General features: G+C 42.7%; 1 protein-coding gene across 1 annotated transcript in view; it reads left to right on the forward strand.

The window, feature by feature from the left end:
- KIN (Kin17 DNA and RNA binding protein) overlaps positions 1-22,915 on the forward strand; it is a 33,395-nt gene that overhangs the window by 3,524 nt on the left and 6,956 nt on the right. The window contains exons 2-9 of the mRNA XM_082738725.1: positions 1,588-1,682; positions 6,460-6,503; positions 6,587-6,709; positions 7,769-7,950; positions 10,948-10,996; positions 12,000-12,057; positions 17,984-18,113; positions 20,217-20,267. Coding sequence (XP_082594851.1) covers positions 1,588-1,682; positions 6,460-6,503; positions 6,587-6,709; positions 7,769-7,950; positions 10,948-10,996; positions 12,000-12,057; positions 17,984-18,113; positions 20,217-20,267 — 732 coding nt within the window. The remainder of the gene's footprint in view (positions 1-1,587; positions 1,683-6,459; positions 6,504-6,586; positions 6,710-7,768; positions 7,951-10,947; positions 10,997-11,999; positions 12,058-17,983; positions 18,114-20,216; positions 20,268-22,915) is intronic.

Here is a 22,915-nt window from a genome sequence, read left to right on the forward strand (position 1 = left end):
CCTCATAGTACTAAGATATTTGAGTAAATATGCTGGCCTGTAAAGTAACAGTAGAAATTAATATTTTCCCTTTTGCAAGAGAAAGTTACCAGTAAGGAATATATGTAATCTCTCATCAACCTTTTACTTAGGTGTTTTTAGCATCCTTTCCGTAGTCCATTGTTGCCTTAAGAGTTGCAAAGGGGTTGTTTTTTTATATTTTTCTAAATTTGTTATTGGCTACCATTCTTTTATAAAAATGTCCTTTTTCTCATTAACTAGGACTGTTTGATCCTTAAATGTTACCATAAAATATAGTTCCAATGGGAAAAGGAAGATAAAGGCTTAATTTTCCCTTTGGTTACCAATTTCAGAGTAAGACACTTGGTGGTGGTTCTGTCCTGTTTGCCCTCCAGTCTGTTCACTGCCTTCCCTCCCTGGGAGAATGACCTGCAGGAGGAGAAACTGATTCCTCCAAAGTCTTCCCGGGTCTCCCTGTCTCTCAGTGTTGGAAGATTGAGGGAGAAGGTGGTCAGATAGAGAATATCCCCTCCTGCCCATCCACTTTCATGGGTTTCTAGAATTTAGTAACATCATTTTGTTTCCATTTTGTTGATTTATTTTCAATTTATGGAAAGTAGTACTGGTTTTTTCATTTATGAGACTGATACTAAGTTTCCTTTTAAGGTACATTTAAGTAAAAGTAATTCACGAGTACTACACAGATGAGGCAGGAGCAGTGTGGGTAGTCAATAGACAACCAAAGCTTAGGAAGCTAAGCAAGGTGAGTGGTGACATCAGGCGAATGATGTGAGATTGAGCCCAGGGACAGGAGAAGAGTTCTTCAGGAGGAGGCTAAGCAGGCTTAGTGAAGGCGGACCTAGAGGACGACTGGAGGGTGCCTGTCTCTAAGGTTCACTGCGGGTGTGCGACTGTGGGTGGGCGACTGTGGGTGGGCGACTGTGCTATTCACTGAAACGGGAATACGGGAGGAGAGACGCATTTTTCATTTCTCTTTCTATGAAGAAGAAGATGTAAATGTTAAGTCAGGTGGATACAAAGCCAAAGCTTGTAACTCTTTCATAGTCGTCTGAAGAAGATGCAGGTTTAGTGTATTTAAAGGAGGTTTCTGTGATATGCTGCAGTGTATTTTGGATAATGAACGAAAGTAGAGTGAAATAGTCCCCGTAATGGAAATTCACTACTGGCCCATTTTCCTTCATTCCGTCCCTCCAAGAACTTGCACAACACTTCACAAAGTAGGTGCTCAACAGAATTTGTTAAAGTGATTGAAAAAACAAAGTCACGGAAAAACAAAGTCGCTCTTCTGTCAGATTTCTTACTACTGTCAGTTTTCCAAAGCACTGTTTTTCAGTCTCTGTAATCCAGGATTATGCTTTGATTAGGAGTGTTGCATAACTCAACCTTGTAAAAAACTTTTAAATAAAAATAATAGTGAGCTTAAAGCTAGTGATTTTTTTCCTTTTTTTTCTTCTTTTACAATTTATCATCGAAGAGCAGCTTTTCAGGGTTGATTAAATACTTCTGTTTAGGGCCGCTTATGATGATCTAAATCAGAATGTAACTGCTACCTTTGCATTTTTGTAGAATGGCTTCAAATGTCACTGTATGTCTGAATCTCATCAGAGACAACTCTTGCTCGCTTCCGAAAATCCTCAGCAATTTATGGATTATTTTTCAGAGTAAGTAACTTAAAGACATCCTTTCCTCATGAGCTTTATTCAGTCAGACATTGAGTAGATGCTTAGTATTTTCTGTATTGGGAGCTGTGTCCATTCTTTACACATTAGCACGATAGCGGTAGTACCCTGTGCTCAGGTTATATTTTCCTTTGACAGTTTATCATAGTATGGAAATGTTGCAAAAGTGCTTCTCACAATTTAGTCTTGCACTTCAAATCTAAAAAACTATCTTTCATTCTAACTCGGTTGTGGCTCAGAGCACAGCTCCGGAGTCAGACCGTCTGCCTTAAACCCTGCAAGTCCAGGCTTCTCTACTCAGGAGCTGTGTGACTGGCTGAACCACTTATATTTGTCTGTACTTTTGTCTGCTCATCTGTAAAATGGGACTAAAAACAGCATCATCTTCCAGGTGTTCCCTTTATTTTATGGAGTTTATTTAAAGATTAATGAGTTAATACTTCTAAAGTATTTAGAAGAGTACCCAGGACTCGATTAATAGCTGTTAATTATTATTACTATTAATGTTCAGTTTTACTTCTATCTCTTTCTTTCCAAAGTTCTAGACCTTTTGGTCTTAGGACCCCTTTCCACCCTTAAAAATTATTGAAGAACCCAAAGAGCTTTTGTTTATATTTGATATTGATAATGATACATTGCTATTTGTTAATTAGAGATTAAAAATGAAAAATTAATGTATTATTACTTTATTTAAAATAACAATAAGAGGGGCGCCTGGGTGGCTCAGTGGGTTAAAGCTTCTACCTTTGGCTCAGGTCATGGTCCCAGGTCCTGGGATCGAGCCGCACATTGGCTGTCTGCTCAGCAGGAAGCCTGCTTTCTCCTCTGTCTCTGCCTGCCTCTCTGCCTACTTGTGATCTCTTTCAAATAAATAAATAAAATCTTTAAAAAAAATAACAATAAGAAAACTATTGCATGTTAAGATAAATGAATTTTTTAAATTAAAGAGCATATCTTTTCTAAAACAAAAAGGTGAGAGTGGCACTGTTTACATTTTTGCCAATCTGCAATGTCTGACTTAATAGAAGATGGTTGGATTCCACAGCTGCTTCTGCATTCAGTTTGTTTCAAAATGTTTTGGGAAACACAAAGAAAGCTCATCCTATTCATAGATGTAGAGCTGGAATGGGGTAATATTTTAATAGCCTTTTTCAGATAATTTTGCATCTTCTTCTTTGAAACTAAATCAAAACAATGGCATGGTAGTTTCTTAAACTTTTTTTTTTTTTTGAGGTTTATTTATTATTCTTTTAGAGAGTGTGTGCACCTGTGCTTGAGTGGGGGGATGGGCCAAGGGGAGAGAGAATCCACAAGCAAACTCTCCACTGAGTGTGGAGCCAGACGCAGGGCTCGATCCCAGGACCCTGAGACCGTGACCTGAACTGAAATCCAGAGTCAGTGGCTCAACCACCTAAACCGCCCAGGCCTCCCTGGCATGGTAGTTTCTTAAAGATTAGTTGCCATGTGGAATCTGAAACCACATCAGCAAACTTTTTGTACCCTATTACATCATGAACTCCTGGTCTTTCACTTTGTACTTCTCATACCTGTGTGTGATTTTATATCATCATGCACTGGTCATTTGTAAAATATTGGCTCGCTGGGTATTTGGAGTGGTGACACCTTTCATTACATAATAGCATAAAATCATATTTATTAACATCAGCATCAGTGTCATCAGAAATGTCTTGAAGTTTTGGAAAGTACATCAGACTCACAGTGACTGATGCTAACTTGCTGGATTTAGATTTTTCTCGAAAGCCCAAATTTTATCATTGGCCAAAAATACCATCAGTTGTTTTCCTTGACATGACAGAGCTCCCTTTGTTTATGTTTGGGGAAGTGTCTACTAAATACCCAGTTTGGAATAATCATGGTTGATCTGTCAGTCACTCTTTCCAACAAAATGGTGCTCTGTGGAAAGGGTAGTTCAGCACGTGGCCCAGACAATGGCACGAGTGATTTGCTCACAACAACCACTGTCCAGCGGCAGAAGTGGTTAACTCATAATCCCATTTGATCACACAGGCTGATGGAAAGACAGAGCCCCAAAGGTTGAGTTGTAATACTATTAATAATATTGCTTTGTCAAGGACATTCTTGATGAGACTGACATTGACTTTCACTGCGAGCGCCGGCCCATGAAGAAGACCTGGGCTGCTGGTATACTGTGGCCTCACCACCCACTGCCTGCAGTTGGCTAAGATGTCAGCAGGTTGGTCCTGCATGGCTTTTGTGCCATCAAGGCAAGTAGCACAGTGAAAAAGGCAAAGAGGATTTATCTGAACCACCCAAAACCATCTGGAGGGGCACTGGGTGGCTCAGCCGGTTTAAGCATCTGCCTTCAGCTCAAGTCATGATCCCGGGGTCCTGGGATCGAGTCCCACATTGGGCTCTCTGCTTGGTGAGAAGCCTATTTCCCCTCTCCTTCCGCCTGCTGCTCCCCCTGCTTGTTCTTTCTCTCTTGCTCTCTTGCTCTCTGCCAAATAAATAAAATCTTTTTTTAAAAATGGGGGGGGGGGGGGAACAACAACAACTGTCTGGAATACCACTAGGCTACATAGGCCACATTTGGGGAAATACCATTCTGGCAAGAGCCATCTACACTGGAGCCTTCCTCCCCAGCCCTGTCCGCTGTGTCCACGGTAGCTGCCGCCCACCTCCGGCAGCCTCTGGAAGGGTCGCTTGTGCCTCTCCATCTTCCTCTGTATCTTTTCTTAACTGTCCACAAACACGTCTCTGTTTTCCATTCTTTCCTACTCCTCCTCCCCTGCTTACTATCCTCCTGTCTTACTGTCTTCCTTAACCCTTCTGCCTGTCCCCCAGCTCCTCAAATGCAAGAACGTTCTTCAGGGCGCCCACTTGGCTTCCTTTTCTCCTTAGTACACAGGCTCCAGGAGTCCCGTCATTCTTCTAGCTGTTCAGACTTCATGTTGGTTGACTCCGCGGTCTTACTGTTTGTTTCTTACATCTGTCTTGAGTTGTAGATTTTTTTTTTTTCCTGCACAGTTCTGTATTTCTGAATACAGAGCCAACATTTTAAAGCTAAGGGCAGTATTCTGCCCAACACACCTGCTTATTATCCTGGGCTGCCTGATGACTTCCTACGTGGAATGCCAGGCTGGGGAGTCCTCATCAGTTCTCTACGGTGTCCTTTAAACTTGTATCCTCTCCATTCTCAAGACTCTAGTAATAATAGTTCTTATCCTCTCTTGCCCAAATTAATTCCATGATTTCCTCACTGGGCTCCCGGCTGCAGCTTCCGCTCCTCCCAATCATGCTTTATGCCCGTGGGTCACAAACCTCTACACGCGTCCGAGTCACCTGGAGGGCTCGGGACCATAGTGGCAGGTTCTGGTGGGGCTGGAGACTTAGCGTTTCTGTCTAGTTCCAGGTGATGTCAGTGCCGCTCCTCTGGGGACCACACTTAGAGAATTCTTATTCTGTACTTTCCACAAGATTATCTTTCTTTTTTTTTTTTTAAGATTTTATTTATTTATTTGACAGAGAGAGATCACAGGTAGGTAGAGAGACTGGCAGAGAGAGAGAGAGAGAGAGGGAAGCAGGCTCCCTGCTGAGCAGAGAGCCCGATGCGGGACTCGATCCCAGGACCCTGAGATCATGACCTGAGCCGAAGGCAGGGGCTTAACCCACTGAGCCACCCAGGCGCCCCAAGATTATCTTTCTAAATCACAGATTAGTCTGTACTAATTCCTCACTAAACTATTTGGTGCTTTTCCACCGCACGCATAAAACCCTCCCTCTTTAGCATGACATTAAAGATGAGTAGCCATACCGGTGTTTTCCAGCTGTGTTTTGCACCCACGCCCCATTATTCTATTCTATGCCACTGCATCCCCCATTTTTGTCTACTCTCAACGTTAGCCCAATTAGATTTTCACTTCCCAGGTGTGACGCTTTCGTGTCTCTGCCATCTGGGGAAGGTCTTCTCTTTCTCTTCATCTCTAAAGTCCTACTTGGTTTTTATTTTTATTTTTTTAAAGATTTGATTTATTTACTTGACAGAGAAACAGCAAGAGAGGAAACACAAGTAGGGGGAGTGGGAGAGGGAGAAGCAGGCTCTCCATTGAGCGGGGAGCCCGATGTGGTGCTTGATCCCAGGATCCTGGGATCATGACCTGACCTGAAAGCAGACGCTTAAACCAACTGAGCCACCCAGGCGCCCCTAAAGTCCTATTTATACTTCGCTGCCCATATTAGGGATCTCCCTGGACTCCCCTGATACTTTGTTACATCTCTTTTGCTGTTCGATTTCTTTTATGATTGCTTCTGCTAGATTGTAACCTGGGTCAGGATTTGTGTTTTACTCAGGTAGGTTTACCTGTGTTAAGTACACTTAACACAGGGTACTCAGTGCAGAGGGACACAGTGAGTGCCAGTTTCCCGTGGAATAAGGGAAGTTGTTTTTACCGTCAAAAAGACAGTGTTGTTATGCCACATTCAGTAGCACTGAGAGACTTGATGAAGGAACCTCTGCAAAGACGTGTCGTCACTTTGGTTCCGGCTGCTCTGCCAATGCTGACAGTTGCCCTCCAGACTGACTTTGACCCGTCCTTCTTGAAAACTCTAGTCTTTTGGGATTCCTTCCTTTTTCAGCTTTTAAAGGTTCTTCACAGACATTCACACAGATGGTTCATGTATCATTGGACATTGAAACTGTATGGTGGCTTACATTTCAGAGAAGTGATGCTTTATATTTGTAAAAGTGCCATAATGCTCTCTTTCCTTTCCTTATTAGGGAATTCCGAAATGACTTTCTAGAACTTCTCAGGAGACGCTTTGGTAAGCATCCTGGTGTTGTGCGTATAGTAACATCATCATGTTGTAACGTGCCCAGGATTGATGGTGTTGTATTTTGTTCGTAGGCACTAAGAGAGTTCACAACAACATCGTTTACAATGAGTATATCAGCCACCGGGAGCACATCCATATGAATGCCACCCAGTGGGAGACTCTCACTGATTTTACAAAGTGGCTGGGCAGAGAAGGTAAGAGTAAGGCAGGATGTGACTAGTCGTCATGTGGCTCCAGTGCAAGGAGAGACAGTTGTCATAATTTCCATGCAAATTGATGGAAACTTGGACAAATAGGGCAATTAAAAACTGGCCAAGAGGAGCGTAATCTTCCAGGATTGATTTTGTGGGTTACACTTGAATGTGGAGTGTCTGGAATGGTTCTTTCCATCGTGCAAAGATGTGTCGCCAAAGCATCCTCTCATCTGGGGTAACAATTACTATCAGTCCTTCCCTTTTTTTGCCCCCTTTTTTCATTTTACTTTTGGAAATCTTTGTTACCCCTGTTTAAGGAGGTAACAAATATTTAAATATTTAAAAATATTTATTTATTTATTTATTTATTCGAGAGAGAGACAGAGAGAGAGAACACACGTGGGAGAGGCAGAGCGAGACAGAGTCTAAACTTGACTCCATGCTGAGTGGGGAGCCCGACGTGGGGCTTGATCTCATGACCCTGAAATCAAGAGTCAGACCTCGGACCAAGCCGTGGAGGCATCCCGTGGATGCCATTTCTGATCTTCCTAGGCTAAAGCTTAGGAAGAGAGGAGAAAGAAATTTTGTGTCAATGTATTACTTATTCGGTGTGTTCCTTTATTCCGTCTGATGGGGAAAATTTCTACTTAGTTAAGTTAGCAGAATGTCATGTTCTCCTTGGACGTTAACTACTTAGACACAGTTAAATAATCACTAAGCAAGATGATACTTCTTTCTTGTGTTTCCCCTGCTCACACAGTTGACTTAACCTAGCTAGTGAAAAATCAGAATAATAATACTTTCCTGTTTAAGGAGGTAAAATATTCCCCTGCAAATATCTTAAGTTTCATCAGCTGTGAGTATGGAAAATTTGTGGGCTGCATGAATTTGTGTGTTTGAATGTGTTTGAATGAATGTGTTTGAAGGAATAAACACATGGTGCAGAGATCAAACACATTTGTATGTGCTTTCAGTTTTGATTGTATACAAATCTTTTATTTTTTAATTTTTAAAGTTTTTAAATTATTATTATTTTTTAATCTTTTATTTTTTTTAAAGGTTTGTGCAAGGTGGATGAGACCCCAAAGGGCTGGTATATTCAGTACATAGACAGGGACCCAGAAACTATCCGCCGGCAACTGGAACTAGAGAAAAAGAAGAAGCAGGACCTTGACGACGAGGAAAAAACAGCCAAATTTATTCAGGAACAAGTGAGAAGAGGTCTGGAAGGGAAAGAACAGGTGAGCACCAGTATCATTCCAGGAAGCAACAGGAAAAGGTCTCAAACAAAACTTTTAAGCACTGAATTTAATTTTATAGGTCTCGTTCCTTAATTAAGAGAAGAAAGAACATGGCCGAGTACAAAAGCCTAGGTTTTGGAGTTGAGACAAATCTGGCTTCAATTCCTAAGTTACTGCCTCATGGTCTTACAGAATTCCACAATCTTCTAAACCTCGGTTTCCTTATCCCTAAGGCAGAGGGGATAGCTAACGGGGGAGACAGAGCAGATCAGATCACTTGGATGGAATTAATGCAATGCTCGGTTAAACAAAGTGTGGGAACCAGGAGATTCAGCACTCGCCCCAGCCTGGGGAAGGTCCAGAGTATCTGAAGGTAGCTACCGCTGGGCTTGAAAAAGCAATGGGCAAAACGCAGATAAATGGGGGAGGAAGACATGTTTCAGGTGGTCCAGGTGTTGGCGTAACTAGAGTACGGCATTAATTTTAGCCAATATTTATTGGGTACTCCCCTTCTAGGCCTTCTTCTAGGCACTGGAGATAGAGCAGTAAACAAAGGGTAAAAACTCCCTGCCTCATGATGTTTACCTATCAAAAGTTATGTGTGTGCAAGAAAACAACCTAGTATATGTGTGAACCACTAGCCATTTAGTATTTTTAAAAAGCTTATTGTGGTATAAAATACATGTGATAAAGTGTATGCTGGGCGTTACTCTAAAGGTGACTAAAGCTCAGTGAAATTTTACATGTGGATGGAAGTAGATGGATGGAGAGTCTGTGTAGTGACCCCCCCAGATCAGCCCCCCAGATCAAGATACAGACCATTTCCAGAGTCACAGTCATTCCCAGTGAACAGTCCCCTTCCCCCAAGAAGGAACCAGGGTTCTAACGTAGCACTATTGATCATCTGTTAGTGGATTCTTGAACTTCGTAGAAGTGAGATTGCACCATATACTCCCTGTCTGGCTTCTTTAACTCAAACAGAGCGTTCTTTATGTTTCCTGTACCTGTGTTCTTTCCTGTCAGTGTTTAACTCTTTTTTTAAAGTGATGTCTGCTGTTCCATTTTATGAATATCACACAACTTACCCATTCTCCAAGCCACAAGTGTGTGGCTTGTTTTCAGTGTTTGGCTATGGTGAATACAGGGGCTCTGATCATTAAGGTACATGTCTGATAAAAGCTGTTCAGTACAGAGCGATGCTGGAAGTAGCCGGCGATAAGAAAGTGAAGATCTGTTTATGAGTCAGCTTTTATACCGTGTTAGTTGACCTTGATAAGTGATGGGTGCGCGGGTTATAATGGTACTCTTTCCATATGCGTGTGTTCATATGCATTTATTCACACAGTCTTTTAGGAGTTTTCTGTATTAAAGTAAAACAATGGTTAAACTGCTGTAATTGACAAATTTAAACCCTTGCCTAAAATCTACAAGCATTTTTTTTTAAAGATTTTATTTATTCACTTGACAGATCACAAGTAGGCAGAGAGGAGGAAGTAGGCTCCCCGCTGAGCAGAGAGCCCAATGTGGGGCTCTATCCCAGGACCCTGAGATCACGACCCAAGTAGAAGGCCTTAACCCACTGAGCCACCCAGGCACCTGAGATCTAAAGCTTTTTATTCCTGAAATTGATTCACCTTTTTCATTTTTAAACCTCTGCTTTCAGTAGAGGGAAAATGGTAATTTCCTCTTGTGGAAATTAAGAAGGATCACAGCTTATGTGGAAGAAATTCGTTTACCTTTTGTAACATTTTAGCTTAATTCCACTAAAATCTTCAAGTTAATTTGCACTCTTTAAGTGTAAATAGCACCCTCCCCTTAAAGGCAGAGGGAAGCCTACTGCTCAGTGTTTCCTCATTGCATTCTTAAATATTACCAGTTTTTCAAATGTAGCATCTTGTCTTTCGCCTTCCTTCATGAGATCCTAATGGAGAAAAGAATTTCTCAGCTGCATCTCAAGACAACATTTTTATTAGTAGAAATAACAGTTAACGTTTATCAAACCCTGTTGCAGGCGTTATGCTAAGAGCTTCCTTTATTTTATCCTATTTATCCTTATGACACCTCTAGATGTGCACAGTATTCCTGTTTTATAGACAGAGTAGTTGAGGTACGGGGAGATGGTGAGATGGTACCGGAGCTAATAACGTGCAGAGGTGGGTTTGATCTGCGATTCAGTGTGAGTTAGTCTTAGGCTCTTGATCTTACACTGAACTCTCCCACTGTATAGAAGGGTTTTGCTTTTTAAAGTAATCCTCTAGCTAAAATTCTAATTTTTTAAGATTTTATCTGTTTGAGAGAGAGAGCAAGCAAGAGAGAGCATGAGCAGTGCAAGGGAGAAGGAGAAACTGACTCCCCCGCTGAGCAGGGAGCCTGATGCGGGGCTGGATCCCAGGACCCCGAGATCATGACCTGAGCCAAAGGCAGATGCTTAACCAAAGGAGCCACCCAGGCACTCCATCCTCTAGCTAAAATTCTAAAGGTTAATTGTTTTATGTTGTTTTCTGTTTAAATTGTAGTAGAAATAAAAATGTAGGTAATCTTCTGCAATGTGGTACAAAGAAGCCACTTTTTTCACCTTTGAAATAATTCTCAGTTGAAGAATATTTGCAGTACGTATAATTTCTTAACTAGGATCTTGATCATTTTATTTTTTTAAAAGATCTCATTTATGTATTTGAGAGAGAGAGAGAAACAGCAGGAGGGAGGGAGAAGCGGATTCCCCACTGAGCAGGGACCTCAATGTAGGCCTTGATCCCAGGATTCTGGGATCATGGCCGGAGCCGTAGGCAGGTACTTGACCAGCTGAGCAGCCCAGGCGCCTGGATCTTAAACCATTTCAGAGCTGCATGTTGGAGCTGCCTTGCAACATGGGTAGCAAGTCATAATTTGGGACTCTTGAATATTGATAGTAAATGCACTGTGAACCAAACCATCATCCTCTTTTTTTTCTTTTTTCTTTCTTTCTTTCTTTTTTTTTTTTTTTTTTTTGCCTTTTAGGAGGCCCCTATTTTTACGGAATTAAGCAGAGAAAATGACGAAGAAAAAGGTGGTTTTACTTTTTTCTTACTCTTTTAATATGGATGATTTTATATCGGCTCTGCCAAAAACTAGCGCCATGTTTGGGGGCAAGACGTATAATCTGTCTGGAATGCATTGTTTTTACCGGTTTACGAAAAGGTAACAATGAACCAGGTAGGGTGCCTTCAACTACAAGTAACCAAACCAACTAAAACTAGTCTAAGTAATAAGGAAGTATGTTGCCAGAGTAAGAGTCCCAGAAGGAGAGCGTTTCTGGATGCCAGGCCCTCTGTCAGCCGCTGGACACAAGGTGGGGCGGGCACTTTGGCCATTGTATGCACACCCACATTGTCCAGAGGACGACAGAAGGCATCTCTTCCGGAGTCCCCTGTGAGCAAGGAAAAAGGAAACTTTATCTAGAAAACACTCCTCCGGCCAGCAGACTTCCTTTCTGAATATCATGGCCAGTCCATATCAGCCTCTATCTGAAGCAGTCACTGGGAAATGAAGTGGGATTATTCTGATTGGTTTAGAGCAAAAGAACCTTACTAATACCTCCTGAATCTCCCCACCTCCTAATCATATGACTTCAGACATTAGGTTTTCAACGTACCAGTTTTAGGGGGACACAGACATTCAGACTCGAGCTCCAAACCATGTCTAAGAGCTACAGTACACACCCGAGCAGACTTGGAGTCCTGTTCCCTTAGCACGGGGAGGGGGAGCTGTGGAGGCAGAGAGTGGCCAAGGCAGTCGCCAGTAGCTCAATTCCCAGCTCTGTGAGCATCGCTTAGTATTATCTTCCAGAAGTCATCGTCGCTGGGTAGCTGGGTAGCATTCCAGCTCTCATTTATTCAAAATGTCCATGAACGTCTGTGTGGATACATTTTGGTCTTATCTGATAAGTTTTATAATTTTCCTGAAACACACACACACACGCACGCATGCACACACACACACACACACACACACATACTTATTATATGTATGATGAAATATACATGTAAAAATATATCATTTTTTCCTTCCAGTTACATTCAATTTGAATAAAGGAGCATGTAGTTCGGCAGCAACGTCTTCCAAATCCAGGTGAGCTTTAGGACCAGATCTCTTAGAACTTGAGAGTTTTTGTGAAATGCTGATGACTACATTTTAAAAGCCTCAGGACTGTGAATTTTTTTTTTTTTTTTCTGGTTATAATGTTTTCCCTTGTCTTGTTTCCGTTTGATGGTGGTTTGGTTTTGTTTGTTAGCAGCTATTTTTTTTTTTCTTACCTGTCCTTGATGATAGGATGCTTCTGAGGAAAGGCACATTTCGAGTGAATGCCTCACATGACAAGTTTTTGCTTTCCTGCGGGTCCTTCTCCACATAACGGTCCCCCCTGCGTAACACTATTGATTTTTCTATCACAGCTCACTCACCCAGTTTAAATATTAGCTGGGGGATACAGTTTTTGTTCTGCTGACTGTGTTAAGATGTTGTGAGACAGAGACTAGGTTACTCACGCATCGTCTTAGCCCCTGGTGGAGGGTACATGTGCCTGTCGGCGTGTCCTTGTAGCCGCCTTCCTGCTGCCCGGTGCAGTCACTGAGCAGGGCCTGACCGAGCTTTTCGGTAAAAGGCCCCAGAGTCAATATTGTAGACGTTATTGGCCATCTGTCTTTGTCACAACCACTAGACTGCCATCGGAGTGAGAAGGCTGCCGCAGACAGCGAGTCAACAAACACACATGGCTGTATTCCAGTAAGATCTTATTTCTGAAGACAGGCAGCAGCCTGCCTGTGGCCCTCAGGTTGGAGTTTACCAAGCCCCGGCATGGCACGTGGTCTGGTGCCTCTGTTACCTTTGCACCTTCGGTGCTTATCTGTTCTTTCCCCAAATATTTATTCACTGTCTGTGATGCACAACGTGTCCGGTTTGGTTACGGAGATTAAATAAAATGAGACAACAGATACTCAGGAAAGTACCTTCCTACTGGTGCTTCCCAGTGTCTAGCAAAATTTTGTTTGGAGTTGGCCAGTATTTGCTATTTTACTTAGTATTTTAACATGTGGTTTATTTAAGAGCTAACTCGGTTTTCTTGGGTAAGTTGTAGGCTAGTGCTCCTTGGCACGGCTAGGTAAGCGGCCAGGAGATGTGAAGGGAATAGATGGAACCAATGTACAGCTGCTTCGGGATGTCTGGCCAGAGAGCTTCGCTTTGATCTAAACATTTCAGAATTGACACCTGAAGGGGGTTAATTGGGTTTCACATACGGTACATTTGAAAGGAAAATTCTTTTCAAAGTATTAGTAGGATATGACCTAGAAGACAGATTGACATGTATCAAATCATACATGCCTTATGGTTTGGGACCCGTACCTGTTTCACTCACTTCTCCCTTATTGTTTGTTATTCCTGAGTGTAGATAAATGTTAAAATTGGTCCCAGTGGCCCCCAAACTGGTCTCCCTTGTCTTAGTTTTCTATGGCTGCTGTAACAAATTACCATAAACCAAGTATCTTTTTTAAAAAGATTTTACTATTTGAGACAGAGAGAGCAAAGTGAGAGAGAGCACAAGCAGGGGGAGAGGCAGAGGGAGAAGCAGACTCCCCGACGACCAGGGAGCCCAGTGGGGGTCTTGATCCCAGGACCCTGGGATCATGACCTGAGCCAAAGGCAGACGCTTCACGGACTGAGCCACCTAGGCGCCCCAATCCAAGTGTCTTGAAACATAGAAGTGTCTTGTGTCTCTGGAGGCCAGTGTCCTTGAGTTGAAATGAAGCCCTGTGTGAGCCTCGCTTCCTCCAGAGGGTCTGAGGGGCGGCGTGGGAGGTGTTCTTTGCCTTTTCCAGCTTCTGCTGGCTCTTGGCATTCCTTACCTTGTGGCCGCATCCTTCAGTTTTCGGAAGCAGTGTCTTCCGGACTCTCCTGGCTCCGTCTTCACATCACCTTCTCTTTGTGTCATGCCTGCCTGTTTCCCTCCTAAAAGGATGCGTGTGGTTGCACAGAGAGGCTGCTCCAGCCACCCACAATAATCTCATCTCAGAAGCTATAACTTACCTCATTTGCAGAGACCCTTTTGCCAATAAGGTGACATGTATTAACTCTAAGGATGAGGACCTCTTACCTCTGGGGTCTGCTAGTTAGCCTTCTTTCCCCGATGCTCTGGCGCTATTAGGAAAAATAGTTTTATTTGATTAAGTTCTGTAAGTTCAGTCGCAAGTATCGATAATAACTCATAAGTAGTGTCACAGGTAATGCAATGGAAAGACTCGTCTAAATTTTCTTTTTCTGAGATTATGGCCTATTTTAATAGAGTTTGAGATTTATTTTCCTGTTGATTTATATCTCTTGTTTATCTAAAACTCAGAATGAACGAAAGGCTCTGGATATAAAGAATTGATACTTGATATTATATTGAGGCACAGAGACAAGCCCTGCTTCTCCAGTGTTTGAACAGAGGTTACTTGGTTTCCATTTCTGTTTTGGGGCGTCTCTTCTTTAATTGCGTTAGGACCCACTCCAGCTCCTGACAGCAGAATTCTTGGGCTGTTCTAGAAGCAAACGTTCCATTTCCAATCTGTTTCCGTTCATTTCTTGCCTTGATTTTGGCCCCATATTACCCCATCTTGGTTTTTTCAGCCTCTAATTGAACCTTTGGGGATAAAGGGATGTTATTGTTAGAGCAGCTAGTGTAAGATCAAATATAGTACACAGCTGGGGCACCTGGGTGGCTCAGTGGGTTACGCCTCTGCCTTTGGCTCAGGTCATGATCTCAGGGTCCTGGGATCGAGCCCCACATCAGGCTCTCTGCGCAGCAGGGAGCCTGCTTCCCCTGCTCTCTCTGCCTGCCTCTCTGCCTTCTTACAATCTCTCTGTCTGTCAAATAAATAAAAATAAAATCTTTAAAATATATATATATAATACACAGCTGGGGCGCCTGGGTGGCTTGCTTGCTTAAGTGCCCAACTCTCGACTTTCAGCTCAGGTCATGATCTCAGGGTTGTGGGATCGAGCCCGCATCTGCCTCCCGACTTGGCAGGGAGTCTGCTTGAGATTCTCTCTCTCTCCCTCCCCCTCTGCCTCTCCCCTCTGCCCGCTCATGCAAGGGGCGGAGGGCGCTCTCTCTCAAAAAAATAAAATTAAATTAAAAATAAAAAATAAATTATTAGTAATAATGCACAGCTGAAAAAAAATGGACTATTTTGTTTTGTTTTTTAATGTTCATTAATGAGATTGATATTTAATTGCCTACTTTTAAAATGATTTGTACAAGTATTCTCTTTTGATTTGTGTTTTCAGGTAAGGAAGCTTGGTAAAACTTGGTAAAATATTGTGCTGATATCTTGCAGGCAAGGGAATTAATTAGCTTCTTCAACTTAACAATATAATCTTGATTATACAGACTTCAACAATTTATACAATTTTGGTTTTACTAGAATATCTTTTTTATCTAGGCTCTCAGATTTGCTATTTTATTACTCTTTGGAATACCGACTTTTTCTTTTCTTGCTATTGTCATTTCTTTGGTTTCCATGTTCCTGGCTTCTGTCCTTCATAATTTGTTCTGGCAACATTTCTCGCATTCTTCCTTATTCGTTTTAGCTCTAATAGAATCTTGATGTTGCCAGCAGAAGGGTCTTTCTAAATGCTTTTCTTTCACCTGTGGAATCACTTTTCATTTGTGTCTGTGCTGCTTTGTGACCATTGTGATCCAGGCGTCTCTCCTGCCCCTTGCCGTCCAGCTATGCTGAATTACTTGCCCTGTCCGAAATGAGCTGTGGTGGCTCACCCTCTCTTGCCTTCACGTCTTCTGTCCTTTCTTCCCAGACTGTCCTGTGTCTGGTCTCTCACAGGAGATTGTGAGACCCTGATGGGCTGTTCTGGTCACATTTTTATCCCCATTGCTTGTCACACTGTAGACATTTAATCATGCCAAATAAATGTTCTTGACAGAAAATTTTGTTTCTATTGAGTTTATTTTTTGTGTGTGTGGTAAAATACATATAAAGTGACCTTTTTCACCATTTTTAAACATACAGGGCAGGGGAGGTAGGTAGCTTCACATTGTTACGTAGTTGTCACTGGTATCCATCTCCCGGACTCTCTCATCAGCCCAAACTGAAACTCTGTCCCCATTAAACACTTAATTCCCCATTTCCAGGTAGCCCCCAGCTGCCAGTAGCCTCTATTCTGCTTTCTGTCTCTATGGATTGGCCTGTTCTAGGCTTCTCACAGGAGGAGAAGCGTACTGCAAATGCCCTTTTGCCCCCGGCTTCTGTCACCACTTTAATGTCTGTAGGGTCCATCCATGTTGTGGCACGTGTTGAAATTTCCTCCTTTTCGAGGCTGAATAATATCCTTTTGTGTGTACGCACTGCATTTGCTTCATGTCTTCCTCAGTCCGCAGACACTGGAGTCAGTCTGTCCTCTGGGCGATCGTGAACAGTGCCCCTTCGTGTCCCTGCTCTCTGTGCCTCCGGGGAGGGACCCAGCGTGCAAGGGTCGGGTTGTATGACGGCTCTGCCTCGCTGTTGGCCCCAGCAGCTGCCCCAGTTGACTTCCCCACACCAGAGCACAGGGTCCCAGAAACAGAATCAGAACTTAGAAATCTATTCAGAGGATTGAATTATGGGACAAAAGCCAGTGAGTGAAATTGCCAACGGGTAAATGTAAAAGCTGAGAGCTCGGTGACCGGAGAACGCCTGCTGGGATGGCCGGGCCAGGCAGTCCTGACCGGGCGAGGCAGTCCTGTCCGGGGCGCCCGGACGGAAGAGTCGTTAGGGGCGCCTGGGGGCTCAGTCGGTAAAGCGTCTGCCTTTGGCTCTGGCCATGATCCCAGGGTCCTGGGATTGAGTCCCACATCCAGTTCCTTGCTCAGCGGGGAGCCTGCTGCTCCCTCTGCCTGCTGCTCCCCCTGCTTCCGCGCTCTCCCTCCCTCCCCTCTTCCTCTGCGCCGCCCCATCCCCTCCACTCACACTTCCCCCTCTTAAAAAGAGTCCGAGTAAAGTTCTGTTGTTTTCCTGTTCATCACACTTTCTGTCTTGTTCTTCTGTCTCCATGGTAGCTTCGTACATGGATTTATCCTTTGTTCGTGTTTTGCAAATAAGACAAACTAAATGGTTACACTGGTAAGAGTCATTGAAATATTGACTGAGCATGTATTTTATGTGGGTCACAAGATAACAGCTTGCTTTACAGGAAAAAAATAAGTATATATAAATATGTACACATTATTATATGTACATATCGTATATGCAAAGGATTATAATACAAGGTGACACAGGATACACGCTGGAAAGTGTTATGGCAGTTGAAACCCTCATGAAGAATGGATCTTAAAGTCTTGGGACAAATGGAGATAATTGGAGAGATTGTTCTAGGTATAAGAGAGGTGGTTTACAAAGGCCTAAAACATGGCATGGCTCAGTAACAAGTTATTCCGAATGGCTGGTGTATATAATAATTCAGAAATACCATTTCTTGGGCCAGTGGTGACAATTTGATACCACACTAAAGAACAGTTTACACTGTCAATTCTAGACAGTTAGGAACCATCAGAAATTAGGTGACATGGTGAGATTGCTTTCAAAAAATCGAACTGCCCGTAATGTGCTAGACTTCATTGCCAGCCTCCTATTTGATCCTCGCAGTTGAGCTCTGAGTTGGGGCCCATGGTTATCCTCGTTCATGGATGAGGAACTGAAGCTTAGAAAAGTGAATCGCCCAAGGTCAGAAGCAGAAGTCCCCTTGGACCCTGATCTGCCTAACCCCGAAGCCGAAGCTGGCATTGTCACCACTGGTCTGTGCTGATCATGGTGGGCACTGAGGGAAGGGCGTTAAGGCAGGAAAGGTCACATGTTCTCCTGCTGCTTAGGGTCCTGCAGGCCTAAAGACAGGTCCTCTCTTGTTCTGACAAATCTGCTGAAAATTAATCATGTAACAGATATCTTCTGTACTGTTCCCCTGCACATTCGAAAGCCGCCTTCTGTGCATAGGGTTTGTTAACAGGCATGGCTCTTCTTTTCACCAGTTCCTTGGGACCAAGCGCATTGAGTACCATCGGGAATGCAGCATCCGTTAAACGGAAAGAATCTTCCCGGAGCTCAGCTCAATCAAAAGAAAAGAAAAAAAAGAAATCTGCCCTCGACGAAATCATGGAGGTATAGTTACGAGCTGCTTATCGATGACGTGTTAGCCGTTAGAGGAGTGACATAATTCAAACTAAGGAAAGTTTAGTCTCACTAATTCCTGGGTTAACATAAAGTCAGAAGAGGTACTCAGACAGCATTGGGGGAAGGGAGCGTGGCCACGGTTCCATCTGAGCAGAGTTGGAATCCGTCATTACACGTTTATCTTCTTGCCTCAAGTGCTGTCTTCAGAACTCTCTGTGTGTTCATGGTCGGTGGAATTCAAGCAGAAGGGCTTGGGCAGTCACTGAAGCTCAAAACGAAAGCTCTGTTTCCCTTCCGTGGCTCTGTGAAATGGGCCTCCTCTGCGGATTTCTCCCGCCAACCCCTCTCCTTCGGGCTCTGACCTCACCTGCCACTTCCTAGCCAGTGAGACGAAGCTAGGACATATTTTTAATTTGACTTAGCCTGATGGCTAAGCCTGTATGACGAATCCTTGACAACCCGTGATTTAAGATCTAGGGCCACTTTTTGGCTCTGAATCTACCTGTGCTGCTAGAGCAGTTCTAATCTTCCCGTCTCCCTTTCCACACACAGCCTTACCTTGTCAGTATGTTTATTAAGTAAGTAGGAAAGAGAAGACGGACCAGTGAAGGGAAAGAAGAAATAGATAGAAGAAGCTGACTTGTTTTTTCCTGTAAAGTCATCTCCCCAACCCTCTTCTTCATTTGTGAAGGGACAGAGGCAACTCTTTGCCATTTCTGGGTGCTCTCACTACGCAGGGTGGTCTGAACGGCTGAGAGTCTAGTATAAAATGTACTGGGAGATGTGGTCACTCCATCACTGAGCAAATACTGAGTCGCTGTTATGTGCTGGGCATCGTGCGAGGTCCTGTGTCACCGTGGTAGGGAGAAAAGTACAGCGCCGCTGTGTCACAGGGCTTTCGTTCTAGTGAGAGACATTCCATGAACAAATGAGCCAGCGAGTACGAGTATGAACAAGAGAACCAGTATTACTACAAAATACTAAGTGCTACGGGGGTCTGAGGGCGGGCTCTGGGGACAGCTTGTGGAAAGGTGCCAAGACAGGAAAGATCTTCCGGAAAGGTCCATGTGGCTGGAACATGGTGAGTGGGGGAGCGGGCATGGCTTTCGCAGTCTGAGAGGGAAGGTGGAGCAACATCTTGACGTGTCTCAGTAGGCCATGACAGGAAGTTCCTGAATCTAATTCAAAGTAAATTGGGAAGCTAGACCTCTCTGCTTTATAAAAACCTGCTAAATTTAGAATGTTCTTTGTTTGTATTGGAAAGTTGGAGACATTAAAATGGGATTTATTATCAACCAAAAAATGGCAGCATCTGTCGCATTGAAAGTTGGGACTTTGGGTTCACTTACTCCGTCAGGAAAGAAAAAGGCGTCACGTGGCTCCTCAGCAGCCAGACTGCGCTCTTTGTTTGGACACCCCTGTGCTTCCATCTCTCGTGGTTAGGTTTTTCCTGCCCTACATTCACAAGATTTATTACCCTTATCAAACAGAGAAGCCTCTTTTGGCCACCACCGTAGAACTAATTGTGCTGCACAAAATTTGTTTCAAGTGTTGTGTTTTTATCACATGAAAACGTTGCTTGTTTCCCAGCTTATGGCAGGCACCAGGGGGGAAGCAGGGAGACGGGGACGTAGCGCTGGCACGTGGCCTTGCAGTCTTGATGACGTAGAGGTTGCTTGTGTTTATTTTCTTGGCCGGTTGACATGCTTTATCATGTATTTTTGTAAATCCAAGAATGTGTGTGTGTGTGTGTGTGTTTTTTTTTTTTACATGCATAGATTTTTAAAGATTTTTGTCTTCATGCAGTCTCAACACTCATTGTGGGGCTCGAACCTGGTGGGGCTTGAACCCACAACCCCAAGATCAAGAATCACACACCCCACCAAGTGAGCCAGAGAGGCACCCCCCCAATGTTTTCTTTTTTTCTTTGAATCAAAAATTGGAAGAAATGGTTATTTGTATTTGTCAGAGCTTGTAAATTACACGGATTTCCCTTGAGGTGTATGTTTTATGGTGTTTGCTACATAGAATGGTATTTGAAATAAATTGAGGATTTTAAAGAGAGACTTCTGTATCTTCTGTGTTCTCCAGATCGAAGAGGAGAAGAAAAGAACTGCCCGAACAGACCACTGGCTACAGCCTGTACGTACCCAGCTTGGGCTTCTTACATCCTGAATGCTTTTAAAAGTGAATCACGTAAAGAGACTTGAATTTCTCAAATATACTTAAATCATATGGCTAGATCTATAACTTTCCTGACTTTTCTTTTTATCTGATCTTCAGTGATCATTTGCACCCATATTGGAGAATCACTTCACATGTATAGGCTGGTAAGATTTCTTGAGTTTGCTGCTAGATTCGTTTGCGGACCTCTTGATTTTAAGCCTGGAATTATTTCCAGTTTTTGCTATAAGACATGGGTTGTGTTTTCAGAAATGAGACTGAAAAGTAGAACTGTGAATGCTGCAGCATTTGTTTTCAACTTACAGCTTATTGAACTTAGAATCTCCCTCTAGATACTTTGTCGAAAAATGCTGGTTTTGATTTCACAAACTCAAGTAGAGCTTTGTATTTTCTCATATATTTCTTTGATGTGATTTTAAAATAATAATTTTGAAACATTCAAATAATTTTAAACATTATTATTTATTGATGCTCTGTTTTGAGCCTAAATGTGAAGTTTCCAGAAGACACTCAGGGTGCCTTCATTAAAGCTTCTGAAAGAAACTGGTTTGATCAACAATAGGAGGCTGAAAAGTAGTGAGAGTGTGTGTCGTTTAGATAGTTTTGATTCCAAAAGTAAGATTAAGAAGAAGGTCCAGAAATCCAGAGTTCTCACTCAGACCTTCGCTGTCCTGCTCCCTCTAACCAGGAAGGCAATTTCACTTCCGTGTCTTAGTTTGTGGTCTTCTACGTGGGAGGCATTTCTACCTGGTGCCCACGTGAAGGCTCAGGAAGCAAGTCAGCTAACATGAAAATATCCTCGCTGCTTTCAATAGCGAGTGAGTCCTGTATATGAATTATGTCAATGAATTCTTCTGTCAGCCCAATAAGGTAATTCCTGTTATAATTCCCATTTCAGAGGCGAGAAACCCTGAGGCGTCGGCATTTGAGTACATCCCCAAGGTCATAGAGTAAGCAATGATATAGGATCTCCCTGGCAGTCTTATTCAGTAGGTTGTGCCCTCAGCTGGTCAACAGACCTGCTTCCTGAGGTGTCTCAGGCACCCTGACTCCCCATCTCTGAGGACAGGGTTAGTCAAGATCAGCAAAGCCTGGACCTGAAGGGAAAAACCACCCATGGTTTTTTTTTGTTTTCTCCATTCCAATAGCTGGCATGTGACTATGAATAGTTTGATTATTGTTTATGAAAACATAATCAAGAATTTTGCTGAAAGCAGTCATTCTTACTCAGAGAGTAATTCACAGATTTTTAGCAAAGTGTTTTTTCCAAATTACTACCACCTTCCAGTCTCTCCAATGAAGTGTGTATTTTCACCAGCCTCCTAGGTGATTCTGATATATCCTGTTCATTGGTTTAAAGGAAAAAAGAAAAGAAACCAAAAAAGAAAGAGAGAGAGAAAGCATTCCAAGTTTTAGTCCAAGAATTTTCTTCCCATTGATAATACTTTAAATTCAATTACATTTTCTCTTTGATAGTTCTCTTACAATAAATTATTCAAATATTTTTCCTGCTACAGAGTATTACATTAAAAGTGAGAATCAGTGTGTCTCTTATGTCGAAACGCTCAATATGTTTGTTAAAATCACCAGTAGGCTGCACAGACTGGAGAGGGGTTTATTGTTTAAACTCAGAAATATCTTGAACCGCTCTATTGTGTGAGCAAGTATCAGTAAGCTCAATGGTGTAATGAATTAGCTTCAGATTTTAAGTGTGTACCCATGAGGGCCTTTGAGAAATTTAGCTCAGAAATACTCTGGCTAAATCAGAAAAGCTGTTTTGGCATTACTTGGCTTCGTTTAGAAAGTCCTAGATTCTCAGACTAGAGGCTTAAGAATAAGACCACTCATATATTCTCTTAAATGTGTTTTTCTGCTATAATATATCCTACCTACAAAGTCCTTATTGAATTTTGATTAATAAAATTTAATTGGCTTACTTGTGACCATCTAGTACCTCTGTTACATTCACGTGAAGTAGCAAATACAGAATTACTATAGTGACTATAGCATGAAGTCAGGCGATTGAATTTTCATGATCAGCTGCTAGACAGCTAATCTAAATCAGGAAAATGATGATAAAGAAGCAAATGCAGAATGCATTAATATGAAATAAGCCCAGATTTCTCTCCCATTGGAGAATTAGATGTTCAGAAGAATGATACTTTTAGCGGGAGCTAATCTGGAAGAATCCCATCTGTCTCAAAAATTCAGAGTAACCTAATGAGAAAAGAACATTGTGGAAAATGTCATGCGTAAGCTCAAAGGGCTCAGTTCCTTGCAATTCACAGGGAGACTTGCCATCTGAGTTTTTATCAGCAGGGAACACCAGCGGTGTAATACCTTTGGCCCTTTTCACTTCCTTGAATGGAGAGAGAGAGAGAAACTGTCTGTAAGAGACGTGGATTAATAGGGTTGGGATTGACAGATAAAAGTCCTAGATTTCAAGAGACCTTCAGTGTGGAAATCAGCCTTGAGACAGGTATATTTTTCCCTCCTGGTAACTGTGTTGAATAAAGGGAGAAAGAAGAAATAAGAGATCACTAAGGGAATGTTTTGCATAATTGGGAAGGCTTGGAACTCAAAATTTCTTATTTAGCAGAGCAGTT

Source organism: Mustela nivalis (genome assembly GCF_964662115.1).
Source record: "Mustela nivalis genome assembly, chromosome: 7".
Taxonomy (NCBI): domain Eukaryota; kingdom Metazoa; phylum Chordata; class Mammalia; order Carnivora; family Mustelidae; genus Mustela; species Mustela nivalis.